Source organism: Macaca nemestrina, chromosome 12 (genome assembly GCF_043159975.1).
Source record: "Macaca nemestrina isolate mMacNem1 chromosome 12, mMacNem.hap1, whole genome shotgun sequence".
Classification (NCBI taxonomy): Eukaryota; Metazoa; Chordata; class Mammalia; order Primates; family Cercopithecidae; genus Macaca; species Macaca nemestrina.
The window spans coordinates 93464249-93487717 of record NC_092136.1 but is presented as its reverse complement, the minus strand read 5'-3'; the positions used below and the strand labels follow the sequence as shown (position 1 = coordinate 93487717).

Here is a 23469-nt window from a genome sequence, read left to right as displayed (position 1 = left end):
ATATAAAATATCCAGGATAGGCAAATCCATAGAAACAGTGAGCAGACGAGTGGTTGCCAGGGACTGGTGGGGAGTGGGGAATGGAGAGCAACTGCTTAATGAGTGTGGAATTTGCTTTTGCGGTGGTGAAAATGTTCTGGACTTGGATAGTGGTGACAGTTGCATAGCACTGTGAGTGTACTTAATGCCACTGAATTGTACACTTTATATTGGTTACAATGGTACATTTTATGTTACACATATTTTACCACAATAAAAACAGACAAATGGAAACCTATTACAGTTATCTTTGAAGACCTTGATTTTTCTCATAAAACAGGATGTGCTTCTGCCTTGTTTCTGATTCTCAGTTCCTACCTGAGAACTGGATCTCTCAGTGGAGAAACCGTTCAGCCCCTTGGTCCCTCGGCTGCAGGGTTGCTGCTTTTTCAGAGCACTCCTCCACTTCCTTTCCCTTCTGGCTTGGAGCTCTGATCTGCAGGAAGAACCTGCAGTGAACGCCACTCATCTCCACTTCCTGACCACTTGCAGCTCCTGGCTGCTGCTGCTTCATCTCTCATGTGGCTCTGCCCATACCAGTGTGAACTCTAAACTCTCACCTTTCGCTTGGCATTGTAGTGGCTGGATTTCCATGGCCTGGTGCTGGGCCTCACCTGGGCTTGCCTCAACTCAGGGAGCTGGTCAGACTGACCTTTGTCAACACATTCACATCTACTTCCCCGCTCACCTTCAGAGTTTTCCTTCTGTAGACACTTTCTTACTATCCTACCCTACTCCTGACTTATCTGTCCTGCCATTCTGACTCCCTGGACCTGTCAAACTGTCCACAGGGTGACAATTAGTCCTCTGCAGAAGTGGAATGAAGGCTACTCATTCAGGCCTTCCTTGCCCTTCTCCAGTTGGGTGACTCTTTGCAGAAAACATGTGGGCATTACCCATCCAACCCCTAATTAATCTTCCCAGCATGTGCTTAGATTATGTTCACTCTCTGTCTCAAAAAACTTTACTGGCAACTGTAGTGACATTTTCTATGCTTTACTGCTGCTCAGCATCTTCTGAAAGCCTTTCTACATTTAGGGAAATGTGCAATTAGGAGTCCTGCCTTCCCGAGGCAGATGCTAGAAACTCTTACCCAGTCTTCCTTGCAGCTGGAGCACAGGCCCAGGAGCCTTGCTGTGCCCATAGACTGCTCTTGGTAGACTTAGGTTCAGAGGAGAGCACCACCAGGAAGCCACATGGAGTGGGACTCATTTTCTGGAAGTAGAGATGAGGTCTTGTGTCTAGTGCATGGTGGCAGTAAATGTGGGCCTCCATGGAATTAGCACAGAGGGTGGATTAGCTGCTCGGGTTTCAAGTTTTGTTCTTTGCCCTCCCAGAGTTTCTGTAAGTTACCCAGTATCTCAATATTTTTATTCAAATTACCCCCATTTTTCAGCTTTATTGAGGTATAATTGACAATTAGCAATAGTGTATATTCTAGATACACAACATGATGTTTTGATATATGTATACATTGTGACATGATTACCGCAATCAGGCTAGTTAACCCATCTGTCACATCACATAGTTACCTTTTTTTGGTGATGAGATTACTTAAGATCTACTCTTTTAGCAAATTGCAAGTACACAGTACATTATTATTAACTATAGTCACTATGCTGTATGTTGGGTCTGCAGAATTTATTCTTCATACAAGTACAAGTCTGTAACGTCTTTTAATTAATTTATTTTCTATTTAAACTCCCTGGAAGGGTTGTTTGTAACTCAGAAGTCTTAAAGTGCACAGTCCCTTTGTCTTCTGATTAAGAGCAAATGTCTTCCCTTGCAGTTGAGGCTTTGCCTGTTGTGGTGTCAGTTGTTTCTCCAGGCTTCGCACTTTTCATGTCTCTATGATATAGTCAGAGGGTGTAGCTCCATTTCTCCTGATCAAAGGGGGCTCCTCATGTCTATGCCGTGGTTCCTGCTGTCTACTCCACTTGGAACACACTCCCAGCTACACCTTTGTCCTAATATTCTACTCTTCCAGTGTTTCTTTAGAGAAACGCTCTAAATTTTTTTTACAACACATCATACTTAAGCTCCCCCACCATAAAAATGTGTCCGCTTTTTCTGGAGGGCAGAGGCTCTGTCTTAGTCGTCCCTCAGAATTCAGCCATGTCTGACCAGGGAACTCACCAGCTGGCTTAACAAAATAGCACTTTGTGATCCCTCAGGGTGGGCACTTGTGAAAGGATCCCTGTAATGGCCTGACACTTGTTACTCCAACATCACTTTCTTCTTGGGAATGTCTTCAATTGCTGCTTCCACTGCTGTCATGGCCTTAGGTGGCATCAAAGTCCTTACCTTTCTAGCCTAAGGATGGGCCAATTCTCTTCTTTAGTATCTTTCAGAACAGCTGTGCTTAAGTTAAAGCTTTGTGCTAATAGCATAGAATGATTCATAAAACTCTTGGGTGAATAAATGGTTGTTCTCATCACCTGCACCTGCCCATCCTTGGGTGCCCCTCCAGATCTGTATTGCAGGAAGTCAGGGATCCCAAACGGGGAGACCGGCTGGAGCCGCGGCAGAGGAATATAAATTGTGAAGATTTCATGGACATTTATCACTTCCCAAATAATACTCTTGTAATTTCTTATGCCTGTCTTACTTTAATCTCTTAATCCTGTTATCTTCATAAGCTGAGGATGTACATCACCTCAGGACCCTATGATAATTGTGTTAACTGTACAAATTGATTGTAAAACATGTGTGCTTGAACAATATGAAATCAGTGCACCTCAAAAAAGGACAGAATAACAGCAATTTTAGGGAAGAAGAGAAGACAACCATAAGGTCTGACTGCCTGTGGGGTTGGGCAAAAAGAGCCATATTTTTCTTCTTGCAGAGAGCCTCTAAATGAACATGCAAGTGGGGAAGATATCGCTAAGTTCTTTTCCTAGCAAGGAATATTGATATTAATACCCTGGGAAAAGAATTGCATTCCTAGGGGGAGGTCTATAAACGGCCACTCTGGGAATGTCTGTCCTATGCGGTTGAGATAAGGACTGAGATATGCCCTGGTCTCTTGCAGTACCCTCAGGTTTACTAGGATTGGGAAACTCCAGCCTGGTAAATTTTTGATCAGACTGGTTCTCTGCTCTCGAGCCCTGTTTTCTGTTAAGATGTTTATCAAGACAATACGTGCACCGCTGAACATAGACCCTTATTGGGAGTTTCTGATTTTGCCCTGGTCCTGTTTGCTCAGAAGCATGTGATCTTTGTTCTCCTTTTTACCCTTTGAAGCATGTGATCTTTGTGACCTACTCCCTGTTCTTACACTTCCTTTTCTTTTGAAATCCTTAATAAAAACCTGCTGGTTTTGTGGCTCAGGTGAGCATCACGGTCCTACCGATATGTGATGTCACCCCTGGAGGCCCAGCTGTAAAATTCCTCTCTTTGTGCTCTTTCTCCTTATTTCTCAGACCAGCTGACACTTATGGAAAATAGAAAGAACCTACGTTGAAATATTGGTGGCAGTTTCCCCCAGTAATCTGTCTCCCTATCCAGCTTCAAATGGCAAGAGTCAGCTTTCATCCCCCCCACCAGGTAAGACATTCAAACCTTGCTAAACTAGTAGGAGCTTGAGCTCATGAGAGCCATATCAGAGAAAGGAAGACATTCTTCCTTTTACCTGGTCTAAGTCCTGTCTTCTAATCCCTCACTTCTTCCAAGTTCCACTGTTTCTCAGGACTGCCAACACTGGAAGTGCCCATTACTGTATATGTGACCAAATCTTCTGAACACAAGGATGTGGCTTTATTTTATTCCAAGACTCAAATGAGATAGATCCATTACAGCACAACTCAATTCAACATCTATGTAAGAGACATATATGCACACAGCAGAGATATATAGGCAGTACACAGTAGATGTATGGAGAATTGAATTAACCCGAACACATCCTTCAATGTTTATAGTTATAGGAATTTCAACTCTATGCACAAATATTGTACCTTTAAAATATTTTTATAAAGTAACCTAATTTATCCTATCTCATTGGGCTAGTAGCTGGGGAAGGGCTACTTAACCTAAGTCATTCTTGGACTTTCTCTGCCTCCTCCAACCCTAGAATTTAGATCACAGTTTCAGGGTCATTCACATTCCCCAGGCATCTGATGTGGGGAGATGTCTCCCTTGTTACCAGGTCATCAGTTCACAGTTTTCTGCTGTCTGCAGGGCTCTATTAGAACTAGTGCCTCTCTGCATAATTTTTTTATTTTTTTTATTTTTTATTTTTTAGAGATAGGGATTTTCTATGTTGTCCAGACTGGCGGTGGCTATTCACAGATGTGATCCCGCTGCTGATCAGCCTGGAAGTTTTGTCCTGCTCTGTTTCTGACCCAGGCTGGGTCACCCCTCCTCAAGCATCTTGCTGGTTCCCTGCTCCTGGGAGGTCGCCATATTGATGTTGTATTTAGTGCAGACATCCTATTGGCATAGAATGCTACAGCCCAGATTTCCTGGGCTCAAGCAATCCTCCTGCCTAGTCTCCTGAGTAGCTGAGTCTACAGGTGCACAGCACTATGGCTGGCTCTGCAGATTTTATTTCATGCTTCAGGCACAAAAATCTTTTACAAGGCTGTCACGACTAGCTAGATTCAGAGATTGCCAGTGAGTGGAATGAAGCCCTAGATGTGTTTTTTTTCACCAGCGTAGTGTAAATTTTTTAAACAAAATTAATACACTTAGGACATAAAACCCCAGGTAGACATAGTTCTTACCAGTCCCACTTGTCTCCCTACCAGCTTTACTCATTTGTTTGTTTGTAATACCTTTCTGATTCTTTGAAGGCATTTGAACATTTGAGCCTACCATTCCTCTCTGGAGTCATACAGCCTCCTTTTTTCCTGCCTTAGCCTGGGGTTGGCTGTGTGGTCTTGGGAGGATCCTCTCTTCTTCCCAATGCCTTGATTCAAATGTTCAAGTTACTCTGTGAATTGCCTCATTCTTTAACCTCCTTCATTAACCCTCTTAGGTCTTCAAAAGATAGAGGACTTTGGAAAACAAAGGCCTAGAGATATTACTGATTAACCCCTGTTTTCTTCCTCGCCACATCCCTGAAAAAATAAGGCACTTTTGGAAGTTGTGGGAGAAGAAGGCAGGGCAGAAAAAAAAGAGAAGAGAACATAAATGTTGTTGCAAAATATTAGCTAACCACATCATCTAAAACAGAGAAAAACTAAAATGTGAGAAATTTTGAACTCAGAAGGAAAGAAGAAACCATTATAAGCTCAAAGGGACATGGTTGGGAACCTCTGGAGTCTCACAGTATCTGTCAAATTACATGATGCAGGTAACAGTGCTTTTCATCTGTGTCCTGCATCCCAAAGCCCCTGTTCTTTCCTGTGAGCGCTCAATACCACTGAACCCCCTTTTCCTGCCAAAACAGTTCACATGCTACCCCCTCAGCAGCTGTCACACACCTGGAGACAGGACACAACCTGCTCATTCCTCTGAATAAGCTCCATACTTCATTGCCATGACTTTTCCCAAAGTCCCTGTCTGAAAAGAACAATGTCATTAGACATGTAAAAGGAAAAAAAGAGCCTTCTTCATCTTCTAGCTACAAAGGAAGCAGGGTGCACCTAGGGGAGATGATGCAGCAGGGAAGGAGACCTGTGCAAGGTGGGGCTCTCCTGTGCAGGGCGGCCTGGAGAGGATGACTGGGAGTCCCGTGAGACTTGTCCAGGGAATGTGACAGGAGATGGGAGAAGTACAGAAACTGGGAAAAAGGATCAAGGCTTTGGCCTGAAAAAATCAATCTCTTACTGATGGAGAGAATCAAGCAGTTTTGATTTCTCAATCCTACAGGATACTTGTAGCAAATACAAAATGAATAACACACAATTTCTGTCCTCAGGGAGTTTACTTTTTAATAGAGGAGGCCAGACACATACTCCAGACCAGGCAATACCTGGATATGTTCAAGGAGTAGTGGCGTAATAAGTGGAAATTCAGAGGACGGGGAGAGAACTGGGGTCTGATAAAACTTCTTGGAGAAGGGGAGACTTGAGCCAAACCTTGAGGAATGAATGGGATTTGGAATGTGGAGGGGAAGGCCCCTAGGTGGAGGGGCCCTGTGGACAAGGTGTGACAGTCAGGGGATAGTGAGTAGGGGGGCCTGCCAGGCTGACATAAAGGAGTGAGTGGTAGAGAAAAGGTTGGAAAGGAAGGAGGAACGGAAATGTGGTGAAAGCTTGACCAGTTGTGTGACTTTATATGATCTTTTGCCTTAGTGTCTTCATCCCTAAATGGCCAGAATAAGCCTAGTTGTGGTTGTCATGAAGTTAAATGGGGCACTTGATATGAAAGCTTTCTATTGTGTGGGGCTTCAAAGAAAGGTCAGTTCTCCCTTTCCAGACTGAGGCGCTTGGACACTATCCTGTAGGCTGTGTGGTGCCAGCAGGGTTCGTGAGCAGGAAAAGGAAACTTCAAAACCTTGGCAGAGAGGGAACGATGGAGGAGGATATGAGGGGGGCTTGTGGACAGCCAATCCAAGCCTGCTGTGATGGAGGCTGGCAAGCTCTAATGGGATATGCTGAGTCCTGGGTGGGGCCTATTACCAGAATGGGAAGCCCTTCAGTCATCTTTCAGATCCAGGTTGAGGCCGTGAGATCATGCTCGAAATCTTTTCCTGAAAGTTCCACAGAGCCATCGGGCACTAGGGGGCTGCCAATCCCCAGACCCTCAAGTGGGAGCGGACTCTGGGCTAGAAAGTGAGAGACTCTACCCTTCCTTATAAATCATCATTGCCAGCCAGTCTTCAGTCTGGCTGAAATTTAGTGGGTATATTAAAAGTGCATCCAGGCAAAATAAAGCCTAGGTTGAGGTTTAAAATATAGCTTGTCAGATGAGTATTTAGTGGTGTGTTTTAATATGCATAAGTGCAAACCGGAATTTAATATGTAGGCTAAGGTACACATTAGCAATTTCATAAGTGATCTCAAATTGCAGTGTACACAAGCAACTTGATGTGAGGGTGGGTTGAGGGGGAAAAAGGGAAATAAAATACCGTTAAACTTTGGGATTATTTTTTTCTTTATTCCCCTAAGTAGGACTTTGTATAATTCCCAGGTGAATTTGTTATGGAGTTGCCTTTTATTTACTTATTTCTTATTTGTTTTTGTTTTATTGAGCTAATGAATGCTAATTCAGAGAACATAAAATTAGCTTTTTTGCTGTATATAATTCATCACCATCTAGTACCTTCAGAGTGCTGTTCCATCATCACCTCTATCCATTCACAACACATTGTCATCACCCCAAAAGGAAATCCTATACCCATTATGGGGTCAATCCCCCCATTAAGCCGTCACTCCCTGTTTCCGCCTCCCTGCAGGTCCTTGCAACCACCAATCTGCTTTCTGCCTCTCTGGATCTACCTGTTCTGGATCTCTCTCTCTTTCTCTCTCTTTTTGCTCTTGTTTTGTCCTATCGTTTGTGTAAGTTTATGTTTTTCTGGACTTAGGCAATGCCTGCTACTTTGGAAGTATTCAGAGGTTGCAGTGCTGGGAACCAAGATGTCAGGGTATTGAAAGGAGAGGAACTACCAAATAGAACCTGGCTTTATAGAGCAAATAAAGGTAAGGCTAGGAGGTTTGGTCCTACCAAGATTTTCCTAAGAGGGCTAGTGACTTTTTAGTATTATAGGTTCCTTGGCAGTCTGATGAAGCTCTTGGACTTCTCAGAATAATGTTTTGAATAAACTGAAGCATACAGATTACCAGGGAAACCAATTATGTTGAGATGCAGCTTTAAAATATTAAAGTATCTGCTAATCAAGTAATATATATGCTTCTTTATTAACACACTGAATAACAAGGTCTAGCTTGGGTCTATTAACACTGTAATTTTAAAGCAGTGAAAGGTGTAAATTATATTTTGATATCTGCAACACTATAATATGATATGAAAATATCTGATTTCTACTGGTAGCAAAATCATGGGAATTGCTAATAATACTGTGGTTTGTTACCAACATTCATAAATAAGAAAACAAGAATGGAAGTTAGTACAAACAAAGATATAATTTTTCCCCATCTGAGTTTATACACAGACTTACTAAGAACTCCTGCTCTGGGATCAATGGTTTCTAATCCATTTTCATCCATAGACCCCTTTGAGAATCTGATAAAAGCTTCCTGTAGACCTTCTCACTGGGAAAATATACTCATCAGCAGATATAAAAATTATATCTTGTCTGTTGACCCCTGACAGCCACCCATGAACCATGTCCAAGTCTCTGGACCTCAGATTAAGAACTGCACTTTTAGATGTACTATCAGCCAAATGCACTGTCCCATTTAGAATTCTTTCCCTGTAAATAACAGAAATGGACTTTGGAACCATGTGGTTTTAGAGGCTCTTTGTAGCAGAAGCTCTGGACAATCTTGTCTACATCCCATGTCTGGAATGAGTAAGCTCCATCTGTGGCCAGGCCTTTGATGTTCTGGTCACTGTTGATACATATGAATAGTCTAGCTTGGGTAGGGTGTCCCTCAATCCCTTCAGTAGGGGAAAGCTGCACACTTTGATGAAATAATCCTAATAAGGAAGAATAATTTCCTAAAAGGAATTTGAGGCGCTATTACAAAAAAAATTAAATTAAATTGATGTAGACATGAGGAAGGCAAAAGAGAAAACAAAGTCCTGTTAAAAGTAATAATGTGGGCCAGGCGCTGTGGCTCACGCCTATAATCCCAGCACTTTGGGAGGCCAAGGCAGGCAGATCACCTGAGGTCAGAACTTTGGGACCAGCCTGATCAACATAGTGAAACCCTGTCTCTACTAAAAATACAAAAATTAGCCATGCGTGGTAGCAGGTGCCTGTAACCCCAGTTACTCAGGAGGCTGAGGCAGGAGAATCGCTTGAACCCAGGAGACAGAGGTTGCCGTGAGCCGAGATCGCACCATTGTACTACAGCCTGGGGAACAGATCGAGACTCCGTCTCAAAATAATGATGATAATAATAGTGTGGCTGAGCACAGTGGCCTATGCATGCAATCCCAGCACTTTGGGAGGCCAAGTGGGTGGATTGCCTGAGGCTGGGAGTTTGAAACCCGCCTGGCCAACAGGGTGAAACCCCATCTCTACTAAAAATACAAAAATTAGCTGGGTGTAGTGGCACATGCCTGTAATCCCAATTACTTGGAAGGCTTGAACCCTGGAGGAGGAGGTTGCAGTGAGCCGAGATTGTGCCACTGCACTTCAGCCTGAGTGACAGAGTGAAATTGTGTCTCAAAAAAAAAAAAAAAAAAAAAAAAAAAGGTAGTGATGAGTATTGACTTTTTTTTTTTTTTTTAAATTATAAAACACACTTTTGGGAAACATCTTAGTGTTTCCAAAGTCAGAATATGGCTCTATGACTCTCAATATATGTAAACATTGAAAGCAGCCGTTTTTCACCCCTCGAAAAGTAAACTGTTGTTCAGTGACTGGCATCTTAGAGTTGAGGAGTCTCAGAACCTAGGAACTGTGTCCTTAACAAAGTCAATGAAAGTGATACCAGATGGATTCCTTCAAGTCTCAGGAAGTACTTCTACACCAATGCTCTTCATGCCATTTTCTTTCTATCTCTGCACTTCTAAAGCATGCTTACTTTGGCTAATTTGGCTCTTATTTCACATCAGATGTTTGGCACACTACTAAATGCTGAGATAAAATTCAATCCCATTAAACAGGTGTTTGTTGAACAGTGGCTATGAATCAAGTTCTCTTGTAGACACCATGAGCATTATAAAAGGAGAGTTAGATAGAGCCATCTGCTCTCCAGGCGCTGACAGTTTAGGTGTAGAGACTGCACATCCACAGGAACTAGTAAAATACTTACCTGGAGTGCTCACCTAAGTGCTGTGGCTGAGGGAAGTCAGGAATTCAGAGAGCAGAGTGTGGGTTGGATAGAGAAGTAAGCCCCTGTGGAAGAAGCTGGGGACTCCCTGTCTTGCCTCTATACCTCTGGGGAGACAGGACCCCAAGACTCCTCTCTGAAAGCAATGATGCACTGAGAAGTTGCACTTCTTGTCCTGGTCATTGTCCAAGACATAGAGAAGCCTTGGGTGAGGAGGACCACGTCCCCAGGAGGTTCCTCACTGGGTCAATACCTGTTCATCTCTTTGGTCAAACTTTCAGATCACTTCCAGAAAGCTCTTCCCTGACTTCTCAATATATAACTTGTTCTGTTTATAAAACTTTCTCATAGAACCTTGTTCTTTTTCTACAGCACTCAACATAATTCGTAAAATTTGTAATTATATTTATTTTTTCTCTCCACTGGTCTGTGAGTTTCTCTAGGGAAGGAAAGGAGTATATGTCTTTTTTTCCTTTATATTCACACAACTCAGTAAATTGCCTGCATGTCCCAGGTGTTCTGTAAATACATGTGAAGTCATTGAAGAGTTAAGTATAGATTAGAAATGTTCTCATTGCTTTCCAATAAAGATGAAGCTCCCTTGGGGAAAAAGACATAGTTGATAGGAAACACCTTTTTTTTTTTTTTTTTTTTTTGAGACGGAGTCTTGCTCTGTCACCCAGGCTGGAGTGCAGTGGCCGGATCTCAGCTCACTGCAAGCTCCGCCTCCCGGGTTTACGCCATTCTCCTGCCTCAGCCTCCCGAGTAGCTGGGACTACAGGCGCCCGCCACCTCGCCCGGCTATTTTTTTGTATTTTTTAGTAGAGACGGGGTTTCACCGTGTTAGCCGGGATCGTCTCTCGATCTCCTGACCTCGTGTTCACCGTGTTAGCCGGGATCGTCTCTCGATCTCCAGACCTCGTGATCCGCCCGTCTCGGCCGCCCAAAGTGCTGGGATTACAGGCTTGAGCCACCGCGCCCGGCCGGAAACACCTTTGATGTTAAAAAATGTGCCAGACCAAAAGGGACAGCTGGTATATGAGTCGCTGATGAAGATCTTGTGGTTATGGGTCTGAAAGTTAAGGCAATTAAGCGTTATTTTTCACTTTGGAATTTAAAAATGATAGTGGGCTATTTACAACCTATGGAATAAAAGTGGAGCTCCCCTGCTCCCTTCTAAACGCACCAACAGTTCCACTTTTGTTTTTTCTTCTCTGCCACCTACTTTCCCTGAAAAAATAAAATTAAAATAAAAATTTAAAAAATTCAGGGTCTCGCTTTGTCACCCAGGCTGGAGTACAATGGTGCGATAACGGCTCACTGTAGCCTCAAATTCCTGGGCTCAGGTCATCCTGTTGCCTCCGCCCCCCCCCCCCCCGAGTAGCTGGGACTGCAGGGATGTGCCACCACGCCTGGCTAATTTTTTTTTGTATGTTTTGTAGAGAGGCGGTTTCTCCATGTTGCCCAGGGTGATCTAGAACGCCTGAGCTCAAGCGGTCCTCCCACCTCAGCCTCCCAAATTATTGGGATTACAAGCACGAGGCACCGTGCCTGGCCGAGTTCCACTTTTAATGCTACCCTGGGGAGTTGTGATTTTAGTGTGGTCTTACTTTCTCAAGCAAAACCCCCCAAAATTCTGAAAGGAGTTAGAAGAGCATGAAGACAAGCATGTTAATGACGCTCTTATTTCTCTTGAAATAGAAACTTGACATTTGCCAGCAGGGAGAAAGTTTGGAGAAATGTAAAGGGTTCAGTGGTGTTCTTGGCTTGAGTGCATGCTTTGGTTGCCGGCAGCAGGGGTAGAGTAGGGATTCCTTCCCATCCTTTAGCTAGAGACTTAAATTTCAGAAAATGGGGCAGTAAGCATGAAGATTTGGGTTGAACTTTTCAATAGCACTCTGGTGCTTTTGTACAAGCAAAAGCAGAGATCTTAAAACTTTTCCTTATATGGGATTTCACAGCTTTATGAAAATGGGCATGCTTACTTAATTTCCGAGAGTAGGTATAATTTTGTTTGAAGTCTTTAAAAAAATTACTACCAGTGAGAAAAAGACATTTTTTATCATAACACTTGATACTTATGTAAATGTACAGGACTTAAAGCTCTACTGCTTCTTAAATCCAAGAAGCTGGTAGTTTTCCCTCTTAAGTTAGGGAGGGTAAGTTTTACCTCTTGGCCAAACTCGATGGTTTGTGTCTGTAATCCCGGCATTTTGGGAGGCTGAGGTGGGAGGATCACTTGAGCCCAGGAGTTCAAGACCAGCCTGGGCAACATAGTGAGACTTTGTCTCAACGTAAAAAAGTAAATACACAAACAAGTTAGTTAAGCATGGTGGTGCATGCCTGTGGTCCGAGCTACTTGGGAGGCTGAGGCAGGAGCATCGTTTGAGCCCAGGAGGTTGAAGCTGCAGTAAGCTATGATTGTGCCACTGCACTCCAGCCTGGGCAACAGAGTGAGACCCTGACTCAAAAAAAATTTTTTTTTACCTCTTTCCTAGTTTTAGAAAAGTCTTTCCATAATGTTGGCTTCTGGGAATTCGTATCAGATTTAACTTCAGGTAACACCCATCAAGCACCTGAACTATGACCAAAGAGGTTAAGGTTAATTAAGTATTTGAACTTTGTATTTAACCAGGCTTGGGGTGAATTGCTTAAATGTTCTAAGTCTTATTTTCCTTCTTTGTAAAACAGGGATTAAGAACAATATCTCCTCTTAGGGTTAAGTAGCTCCCCTATGGTGGAACAGTGTTGGGGACACCCAGGGACTCTCCCTGCCATAAGTACACACACATGAATGTGAGTGTACACACACACACACTCATGGCCACTGACCATAAGGCAGGGGAATAGAGTCTCAGGTCAGGAAAACTAAGGACTTCCTAGAAGTGAATCAAATGGAAAAAACCCAACTTTCTACGACCAAGTAACTCTGTAACTCTACTTCAGCTATGACAGGAAATAGCCTCTTCATATGCATAGAGTGTACACCAAGTAAATAACTTTGCAACTTCCCTTCAGCCTCTTTATTTATATAGGGTATACACCAAGTAACCAGTGGGAAACCTCTAGAGGGTATTTAATAAGCCCCAGAAAATTCTGTAACCAGGGCCCTTGAGCCGCCTGCTTGGGGCTGTTCCCACCCTCTAGAGTGTGCTTTCATTTTGAGTAAGTCTCTGCTTTCGTTGCTTCATTCTTTCCTTGCTTTGTTTGTGTGTTTTGTCCCGTTCTTTGTTCAAAATGCCAAGAACCTGGACCCTCCACTGGTAACAACCAGACCTCAAGTCCAGATCTTCCTTGTGGACAGGACAGAACCAAGGCCCAGCTCCCTGCTGACCTGCAGCCACAGATGTGATTCTGGCAGTGAAGCCCCTTAACCCCCATGTTTTAACCACTGGAGTTAAATGACTGCTAAGTAGGCCAGGCGTGGTGGCTCATGCCTGTAATCCCAACACTTTGGGAGGCTGAGGTGGGCAGATCACGAGTCAGAAGACTGAGACCATCCTGGCTAACACGGTGAAACCCCATCTCTACTAAAAATACAAAAAAAAATTAGCTGGGCATGGTGGTTGGCGCCTGTAGTCCCAGCTACTTGGGAGGCTGAGGCAGCAGAATAGCGTGAACCCAGGAGGCGGAGCTTGCAGCAAGCCAAGATCGTGCCACTGCACTGCAGCCTGGTCAACAGAGCAAGACTTCATCTCAAAACAAACAAACAAAAAAGACTGCCAAGTAGGTATGAGGCAGAAAAGGAAACAGGCTACATGATTAAAACACAAGAAACAACAAAACAGCAATAGTTGATTTTCTGTTGGGTCTAAAGCCATTGCAGGGATTGTCCAGGTCTCTGAGATTATAAAGTGGGAATTTCTGAGGTTTTCAGATTTCATAGAACAAAACCATCACAAAAACATTTTGGGAGTGGGAATGAAAACTGAGGTTGTCAACTTTTTATTTTGCCAAAAAATGATCAAAAAAAAACCCCCCAAATCCAAATGATTACAAATGTAATAATCATTGATATAAGAATTGCATACATTTAGCTTTACATTGCTCTGATTACTCTCATTTTTCCTCTGAGTTGTGAAAAACCTGTCTGTGGATTTGCAGCCATCGGCAGATGATGCTGGGACCTCTCCTCCAGAGAATGCACAGCCAGGCATGAACAGGGGCCAAGGGAGTAGGTTTATGAACATACATTGCTGACCTCAGCTCCTGGCAGCTGCAGTCAGGCAGCAGTTTTGAGGGCTCCTACTTCTGCAAACATTCTGAGACATGCAGACCACCTTTCTAGGCTTCCCCCTCCTACTTCATTACTTATATAATGTATCCCTCAAGGACAGTACAGCATAGCACAGCACATGGCTTATCTCTGATGCACAAGGTTGTGTTTCTTCATTTATCCTACACATGAGTCTTTGTCCTCTCCACAGCATCACAGAGGGACCCAGCAGAGAGAATCTTCCACAGCCTACACTCCTTATATTCTCTTTGTCTTTTCTCATTGTTCCTACAAAGTTCATATCACATGGATTAAGTCAGAAGACTCACAAGACTTATATTATTCATTCATTTGTTTGCTCATTTATTGATTGACTTAATATTTATTGAGTACCTGTATGCACCAGGCTCATGCTAGGTATTGAAGGTATAGTAGTGGGCAAACAAGCGCAGTCCCTTTTCTCATGGAGGGAGAATTCAAGAGATACAAACACATGAGAATATGTAACTATAAAAATGTGATGAGAACAGTGAAAAAAATTAGGAGTGTCATGAAAGCGTGCAGCAGATGGAGTGGTTAAGAAAAGCTTCTCTGAGAAGATGACATTTAAGGCAAGGCCCGAGACATTATGTAGTGGACATTCACTGGTTCTGTTATCCTGGATCAACTTTCCCTTCTTTGGTAACAACGCCCTGATGATTATGTTTGCGGGCTTTCATTCAAGGTGTCCTGTTCTTCTCTGGCTGAGGGTAGGCATGTGGCCAAGCTAGCTAAGGCTGACTTTCTTCTAGGGCTTGGAATCTTGAGTGGTATGATGCAAAAACAGGAAAACTGGAGTGGCTTGTTCCGCTGGTTGAGCCTCAACAAGGCGTCTGTTAGGAATCAAATCTCCATAAGATTCCTGAGCTGTTTGGTCTTTGAGCTTTCCAAAACTTGGCCGAAGAGACTGAGAGCTACCTCTATGTCCACCAATTTTTTTTGCTTACATTATTTCCCAAATTATTTCCCAAATAATGTCCCACAGAACTCTAATGGGTTCTGGAAAGCGGGATTTAGCAAAGCAAAGAGTTTGGGAAACAGCACATCAAGAAGGAACAGCATGTGGAAAGGGCTTGCTTTCTGTGAAGTGGAGAACAGCTTGCTGGTTTGGGGAACAGAAAGAAAGCCAGTTGGGCAAAATGTGCTGAGTGAGGGGCAGAACAGTACCAATATCTCTGGAGGGGCAAGCTGCACCAGACCTCATGGGGCCATATATAGTAGTTTAGATTTTATCACCAGCACATAGGAAAGTTACAGACCTATTTTGAGCACGGAAAGAATATTTTAAATAGCAACCAATGTCACAAAGGAAAGACAGAAGAGTTCAACTAACAGCGGAAAGAACTGTGAACTGGTCATCCCAGTTCTGCTCTGAGCCAGCTCCAGGACCTTGGATATTTGTAAGACTCTGATTTCTCTTAGCCCCAGTTTCCTCATCTGAAAAATGAGGTGGTGGGTTAGATGATCTCTAACTCCTTCTCTGTTAAGTGATCTATGATAAAACCATGCCAATAAATGTAATTGTCATTAAGGAGCTTACAATAAAGTGGGAGAGAGAAACACACCCAACCTCTATGATACGTGCTGTTGATGTTCCAGGAAGTTCTAATGTTGAAAGCTTTTGGTAGCTTACAAGCTGATTTTGCCAGCCCATTGTTATGTTGACTGCAAAAGGATTTTAAACAGTACTAGGCTCAGGAACCAATTCAATGAAGAACTTGGAAAGAGGGTATTTGCATGAAATGTGACGTCCGCTAAGCTTAGATTTAGTGACTTCGACTGAATGCTTCATAACAGAAAACACTAGCGGGAGGACTGATTCTTGGGTGGATTTCATCGAGAATTTGTAACTATCGGAGTGCCTATGAGTGATCTGTCTGTCAGTTATCTATTACTGTATAACAAACCACCCCAACACTTAGTGATTTGAAACAACCACCATTTTATTTCTCACAATTCCTGGGTTGGCTGGATTATTTTTGGGTGGCTTTCCCTGGAGCTCACTCATGTGGCTGAGAGTTGGTGGGCTGCAAAGCTGGGACGGCAAGGCTTCCTTTTACCGGGGTCTTTCCTCTTCAAGGAGGTTGAACCAGGTTTCTTCATGGCAGTCTCAGGGTAGCATTTCAAGAAAGCAAGGAGCAAGGCACAAGTGCACATTGAAAGCCCCTGCTTATGTCATATTTGTTTGTGTCCCAGTGGCTAAAGCAAGTCACAAGGCCAACTCCAGGGTCAATGTGGGAGGGAGCTACAGAAGGACAACTCAGTAGGGGTGATTCATTAGAAGCCATTAGTGTAACAATGTGTAAACTTTTCCTCTGAGACTTGCATTGCAAGATATGCAACTCTAACCTAAAAAGGATGGCACTTTCTTTTTCTTTTCTCTTTTTTTTTTTTGAGACAGTTTCCCTCTTGTTGCCCAGGCTGGAGTGCAGTGGCACGATCTCAGCTCACTGCAACCTCCGCCTCCCAGTGATTCTCCTGCCTCAGGCCTCCGGAGTAATTGGGATTACAGGCGCCTGCCACCACGCCCAGCTAATTTTTTTGTATTTTTAGTACAGACGGGGTTCATCGTGTTGGCCAGGTTGGGCCCGAACTCCTGACCTCAGGTGATCCATCTGCCTAGGCCTCCCAAAGTGCAGGGATTACAGGGGTGAGCCACTGCGCCCAGCCAAGGATGGCACTTTCTCAAAGACACAATATCTATGTTATTACTACTATAAGGGAGCATGTGGAGTCACCTTATTAAGGGACCGAGTCCTACATCAGTGGCTCTACTTGCCTCATAAAATTATTCATTAATTTTTAGCAGTGGCCTTAGGAAGTTATATACATAATATTTAAAGGAAAATGGCATTTACAATGATAATGAAAGCAATTCACATGGCAGTACCACTGCCCCAATTTAAACCTTGAGGCTTGCTAATTTCATATTTAGCCACATCCCATATGCTTCCAATCCCTCTGCCCTAATGTGGAGCTACAGCTCAAACTCCCATTGAAGGCAGGAAACTTACCTCACACACACATGTTCCCCTCACTCTTTCAGCACATAGAACACTAAAAAAATGCTCCTTAAATACTTGCTAAATAAACTGATCAATAGTTGCATTTTATTAAATATCTTTGTGTTTCAGGTATTTCCTTCACAGATCGGATCATGAATTATCTCCCAATGTGACAAGGTCTTACTCTCCACAGTTTACCGCTGAGGGGACTGAGGTGCAGAAAGACCAAGGTGTATGCAGCCCAGTCCCCTCTGATCCCACTCCGCTGCATTGCTGCCTTTTGTATGCAGCAGGAAGGACACTTCCTGTAAAAATGAAAGAAAAAAAAGCCTCAAGTTGTTTGAGAGAGGGTCAGGAAGAAAACGGGAAGAGCCGGTAGACTGCAGGTGCTTCCAAAGGGCTCCCTGTCTTTGACATCCCTAAAATAAAAACTTGTTAATTAAGAGATTGGCCACAGAAATCCAAGTGGAAAACCTGCAGAAGAGTGGGTTCCACAATTCTTCCAAACAGAACAAAAAAACCCCAAGACTTGTTAATTTTTACCGGTGGAGGGGAAGAGGTTACAGGAGTGGCCTTGCTCCCAGGGTTGGCCTTGCTGAGCAGGTGACAATACCACACATATAAAGGTTTTAAGGTTTGTCCTCAGGTGGAAATGTAGTCAATATTTTACATTTTGAAGATAGTTTTCAAAATCACCTACTCCATCAGTAGTAATACAACAATAACTACCATTTACACACCACCACACATATCGGAGCTGTGTAAAGAGCTTTACACTGCACCATCTCAATTAATTCTCACAACTCTAAAGTAGGTTTTATTCTGAATTTATAGACGTGTTAACTGTGGCCCAGGGAGATGAGCTTTCTCGCGATTGCCCAGCTTTTAAGTGGTAGATCTAAAACCTAAATGTGTTTGACCAAAAGCCCTGAATAACATTTAGCTGTGGGCCTCGTGCGGATTTGGCGCTGGTCCGAGGTGGGGAATTGTGAATCTCATTTATTTATGCTGAGCTGCGCACGTGTATGCACGTGTAATTTACAAAAAACAAATCCAGGTCAGGATCTCTCTTCGCTTGAGGTTTCAAAGCCTACTTGGGTAGACAGCGGTAAAAATCTCAACTCATTCATTTACTCGTTTGCTCTCTTCACAAGTATTTATTGCACACTTCAGTATTCCAGACAGGGCGCTAACCCTGCCCTGGAGGAGAGAACGGTGAACACAACAGACATGGCGTTTGCCCCCAACTATCCCCTTCTCGATTCTGCTATCTCACGGGCGAGGCATTCAAAGAAGCAGGAAATATATCAACAAGGGGGTGACTTAAGCACCCGCTGCGCGGGAGCCGGAGGAAGCGCGCTGAGGCTGCATAGGTGGTCAGGGCGAACTTCCTGGAGGCAGCAGCAGCTGCAGGCGGGGCGGGAACCCAGATCGCTCGGAAGCTACAGTCGGAGCCGGCGACGGGGAAGAGGGGGCGGGGGCCAACGCCCGGGCGGGGGCAGCCAGCGAATTAGGGTTAGGGCAGGAGGATTCGGCTTCCCGGCGGCAGAGGGCGCCTGGCGCTGCGGTCCGGCACGCCAGAGCCGCCCGCGCGGGCGCCGAGAGGAGAGGCGAGGAGTGGAGCGCAAGCGGCGGCGGCCACTGCCACGTATTCCCGGCAGTGGTGGCGGCGGCGGCGGCGGCGCCCGCGGGCAGGTGGGTTGGGAGCGGCGCGGCGGTGGCGGGGCGGGCGAGCCGGCGGGCGGGCGCGGGGCACCGGGCGCCGGGCGGGGGTGCGGCGCCGGGACAGCGCGGTTCCCGCCACGCCGGCTCCGCCTCCGCGCAGTGCTGCTGACCCAGGCCCGGGCGCCCAGCGAGTCCCGAGCGCAACTCGCGCGGGCGGGGTTGGGGGCCCCAGGGACGCGAGCTCGCCTGCCCGTCGCGGCTCGAGACGCTGCATCCCGGTTGCTGCGGGGCCGGCGCTGGGAAAAGTTGGGGCGGACCGCGAGCCCGCGGGGCCGGGCGGGAAGTGCGGATGCGGGGCGGACTCTGGGGCCGGGGGACGCGGTGCCAAGGGCTCGGGGCGGGGCGGCCGGGAGGGCCCCGTATGGAAGGCGGGAGACGCAGGTCCTCTGAGGATGCCGAGAAAGGGGTGCGCTCAGGGTCTCTGGGAGTGGACAAGAGTAAGGCGGGGGGCCTTGCTGGTGAGAAGGGTCGGAGCCTGGGAGTCGGGGAGTAGAGGTGAGGCGGGGGCGGGATAGAGCCTTCCTCCTCCCCCGCCCTGTCGGGGCCGACCCTGAGACCCGGGTTAGGCTCTGAGCCGGGGACGACTATGTCATCTGAAGACCCGGTGGGGAGTTCCTGTATGGGGTGGGTGGAGGAGGGAGCTGAGCGTTGCTTCCTCTGCCGCCGGGGCCGACTACCGCCCCTCTCCAGCGGCCAGATTCACCTCTGACTGCAGTGCTTTTGCCATGAGGAAGTTGAGGAGGGACAGCTGAGCGGATGAGATGTTTGGGGTGTTCCAAGATGAGTGGGATTAGGCTGCATGATATCATAACTGTCTCCGGGAGCTGTCAGAAAACACTCTCATGTCCTCATACACCCACCCATCCACTCATCCAGTCAGTACTGCCAAGCTCCAGGCTCCCTGACTCTTTAAGTGACACCTCTAGGTCCCCAGAGCCCAACAGCGCATCTGCTCACAGCTTCGAGAGTGGCAAGGGTGGAAGACATGGCCTGCTAGTGTCTGCGTAGGTTGGTGCTTTCAGAAACAAGTGGTTCTGGAGGTGCTGGATGTTTTATTAGAACAATCTGTGTAGTGCCCCTTGACAATGCAGATGACTCATGTTGGTCTCCCCCCCGCCCCCCTCCCCGCCAGCTTACAAATAAACTTTGTATTCAAGACCCCAGTATGCCTGGTCATTTGCAGCAGTGATACAGCAAGAGACCCATAGTGGGGTTCTTGAGCCCTTGTTCTCGTCCTAGATGTGTTAGCAAGAAGTTCGACCTTGGATGAGTCACTTGCCCTCTCTGGACTTCTGTTTTCTTATCTGTCACATGGAGTATAAAGAGAGAGCTCGACAGTGTGATGGAGACAGGAGTAGGTTTCTGAGGGACACAGTGAAATCTTTTTTCCTGTAAGGCTGGATCAGCCACACAAAATAAGCCTCAGCCTGTTCTTATAAAGAAATTAGGATAGATTTAAAAGAAAACATGAGAAGCAAGAAATACTGCAAAAAGCAAAACAACAAAAAACTAATAGTAGTTGGTACTAGATTTACAACATGAATGCAATTTTATGCTTGCAATTAGTGTATTTGGTTGTCCAGCTGTCTTTACTGTAAAGTTGCTTATTGTGCTTAGAAAATATGTATTTCACCTGTGGACCCGAATTTTTTCTTGTTTTTTGACCTTCAAGCTTGGAGTGGACACTCAAGCTTGGAGTTGGATTGGTCTTGCTGGGGTTTGTCTGAAGAACATCCTCAGGGTCTCTCATTGCATAATATTACAGGTTCCTTCTGTCTGATGCTGGGGTCCTTGTACAGCTATGCGTCTGCCATCTTTTCCATTCTGGCTTGAGAAGTGGTGAGCTGGTCTCTTTCGTCTCTGGCATGTCCAGACTTCTCATTTCCTTTCAAATGAGTGTAGTAAAAGGCAAGCAGTACCTTAGATGCAGCACATTAAAAATTGCTCCAAGCAATCATGTGTGCCCCCTCCACCCTGCTCCTGTCCCCTAGACCCCCTGGGCAACTTCTCACTAGAACTTCCTGGTCATAAGCTAGCCTTGACATTTTGGATGCTGAGGGCCATCACAGCGATGAAATGACTTGACCTGGATCACACCACACATTAATGATCAAGCCATGGTGCTGGAAGAAGAGGAATTTTTTTTTTTTTAATCATAACTGAATGTTCCTGTTCTTGTCCATTAGTAGCTTTCAAAATCCATATTGGGTTTGACCACATCATTTTCAGTAATCCTTTTTTTGTCAGCTTTTTGGAAGCTCCAGTTGGTGGTTATCTCTGAGTTTGGGGTAGTGGTATTTTATTATTAAACAATTTTTTCAAAAAAATTTTTTAAACTACTTTCGTTTCCAGACCAGATGAGGTAGTGCTAAAAATGGTATCTTCTCCAACAAGTAACGGCTTGACTAATTAGGTTGAGTCTTTAAAATATCTACTGTTTGTGTGTGTATACATTTTACTTTAATTGAGAAGTATTAATCAAAATTGTAATCGTCACCATTTGAGCCCCTGCCATTGAGCAGGCATTGTGAGGTAGGAGTGAGCATCATTTTACAGGAGGGAAAACAAAGCCAAGAGACGGCACGACTCTGGTACAGCTGTTGTGCATAAGTTGTGATCTTTCAATCCGCCTACCATTTTCTTAACAGTGGAAAAGGAATTCTCAGCTATCCTATGGGGTTGTGCTAAATGAGATACTGTATGTGAAGAGGAATAAGTAAACTATAACAGCCTCCCTACCGCAGCACATTTTAACATAAGCACTTGTGGACTCTGAAAGCAGTGTGGTGAAGTGGTAAGTTGAAGCGCCTTGGGAGTCTGGCAGGCCTGCGTGTAAATAGTGAACCTAGCGCCTGTCCTCTCTGAGCCTGGTTTCCACATGTGTAAAATCAGGATAATACTGTCTGTCTTATATTCAATGAAATGTACATGCTAATTGCAGTGGGTGCTGAGTAAAGGTTGGCATCCACTCCTTTCCCTTGCAGACAAGTACTTGGAATAATAGGATTGAGTAAGTCAGCAGTTGTCCTCAGGGGGAAAAGGCTTAAAGTACTTTTTGTACTTATCAATAATTCTTCTAGCCTTTTTGCCTTCCCACCCCAAGCCCCAGCACGTGCAATGAATATTCTAGGGCCTGTGATTGTCTTGTCCAAGGGAATTGAAAAAATCATAAGCCAGAAAGGACAGGTCTTTGATAGAAAGTTGGAAATGGATGTAGCTGGTTTGTTTCCCTTTGCCCATTTTGTGGCCTTCTTCCTTTTTTTTTTTTTCTTTTAATTAATTTTGTTGGACAGGGAAAAGAAAAGATACAGAATTCGGGGGGTTCTAGCTGGAGGGGGACCCTGGAAGAGCCTATAGTGTAGGGCAGCTAGAGGGAGGAGTGGGCTGGCTGACTGTCAAAGCTAGAGTTTGGTGTGGGGGAAATTTCTGTTAGATGCAGGATTTGGCTAAATATGGGACCAATTTCCATCTAGTCCTTTAAGACTGTCTTTTGGGACTTTGAAGTTTTTGTGCTCCAGGCAGATTTTGACTGGTTGTGGTGGCATCACAAATGAGTTTCCACAGTAAATTGTATGCTGAAAGGAAATTAAATTCCAAGAGGGTGTTTGTTGTGACTGATGCCAGAATTTCTCTGAGAATTTTATTAACATTCAGTCTATGAAAGTACTTCTTAGTTCTCTGAAGATAATAATTAGGAAATAGTTTTTAAAAAGTAGAAGTGTTGTCTTTGTGAGCTTTTGAAATGTCATCTTCCTAAATCTTTGGAGCAAATGAGGCTCAAAACAACATAGAGGCTTATATTTTAAAAGCATTTCTTCCTAAATGTAATATTTTCCTTCTCTTCCTGTTCATTCCCTCCTCCCACATTATTTTGGTAATGAGTTAATTTTGGTTTCTTTCACATTGTGGTGGCCTAATTTTTAAGTTTATGACCCTTCATTTTTAGATCTTGCACGTATTTTTTTTTTCCCTTGAGTCAATTCTCATTCATTATGAAGAGCTGGTATAGCAAGGTGGGAAAGAGAGAGGACCCTGGAGCTAGGTTGGTGAGATCTAGGCTCTTTAGAACTTGGATTCAGTTCTCACAGTAGTTCTGGGAGGCTGATCATGCTATCCCCAACACACAGATGTGAAAATGGGTGCAGAAACACATGTGTGTTCACATAGCCAGCAAGTGGTTAATCTAAGTGTCACTGCAATGATCTCTAGGACTCCAAAGCCAATGCTTCCAGCTGGAAAGGCAGGCAGGGGCCTTACATGCTGTGCCAGGGTTGGAACTTAGTCCTATAGGCAGAGAAGGTCAGGTCTGTATTCTAGAAAGGTAGCTCGGTGGCTGTCTATAGTTTCGAAGTGAAGCAAGTAGAAATTAGGAGTAGAGAAACTAGTTCATTGAAGTAATTGTCTTGAGAGATGATGAGGGCTTGAACGGAAGACATTAAGATAGTGGCAGTGGTGGCAGAGAAGAGGGGACTTGTTGGAATCCATAGAGCTTAGTGCCTTTGGATATTAGAATTGCGTCATCCCTTCCCGTTTCAGGTCTGATGCCCCAGGGATGGGTGTTGGAGATGCTGACTATGTGCAGGCTAAAAGCAATCTC

General features: G+C 44.7%; 1 protein-coding gene across 17 annotated transcripts in view; it reads left to right on the top strand.

Moving 5' to 3' along the window:
- Window positions 1–23469, top strand: part of LOC105484354 (uncharacterized) — a 350064-nt gene that overhangs the window by 100119 nt on the left and 226476 nt on the right. For 6 of the 17 annotated variants that reach the window (XM_071075468.1, XM_071075467.1, XM_071075469.1 and 3 more), the window contains exon 1: window positions 16956–18842. The exons of 4 other annotated variants lie outside the window; for them this stretch is intronic. In XM_071075468.1, the coding sequence (XP_070931569.1) occupies window positions 18153–18842 (690 nt within the window). In that variant the 5' untranslated portion in view covers window positions 16956–18152. Of the gene's footprint in view, window positions 1–3461; window positions 3586–16955; window positions 18843–19242; window positions 19279–23469 lie in introns of those variants that run through there. 7 more of the 17 variants (XR_011610983.1, XR_003018651.2, XR_011610985.1 and 4 more) reach the window with 4 other exon arrangements.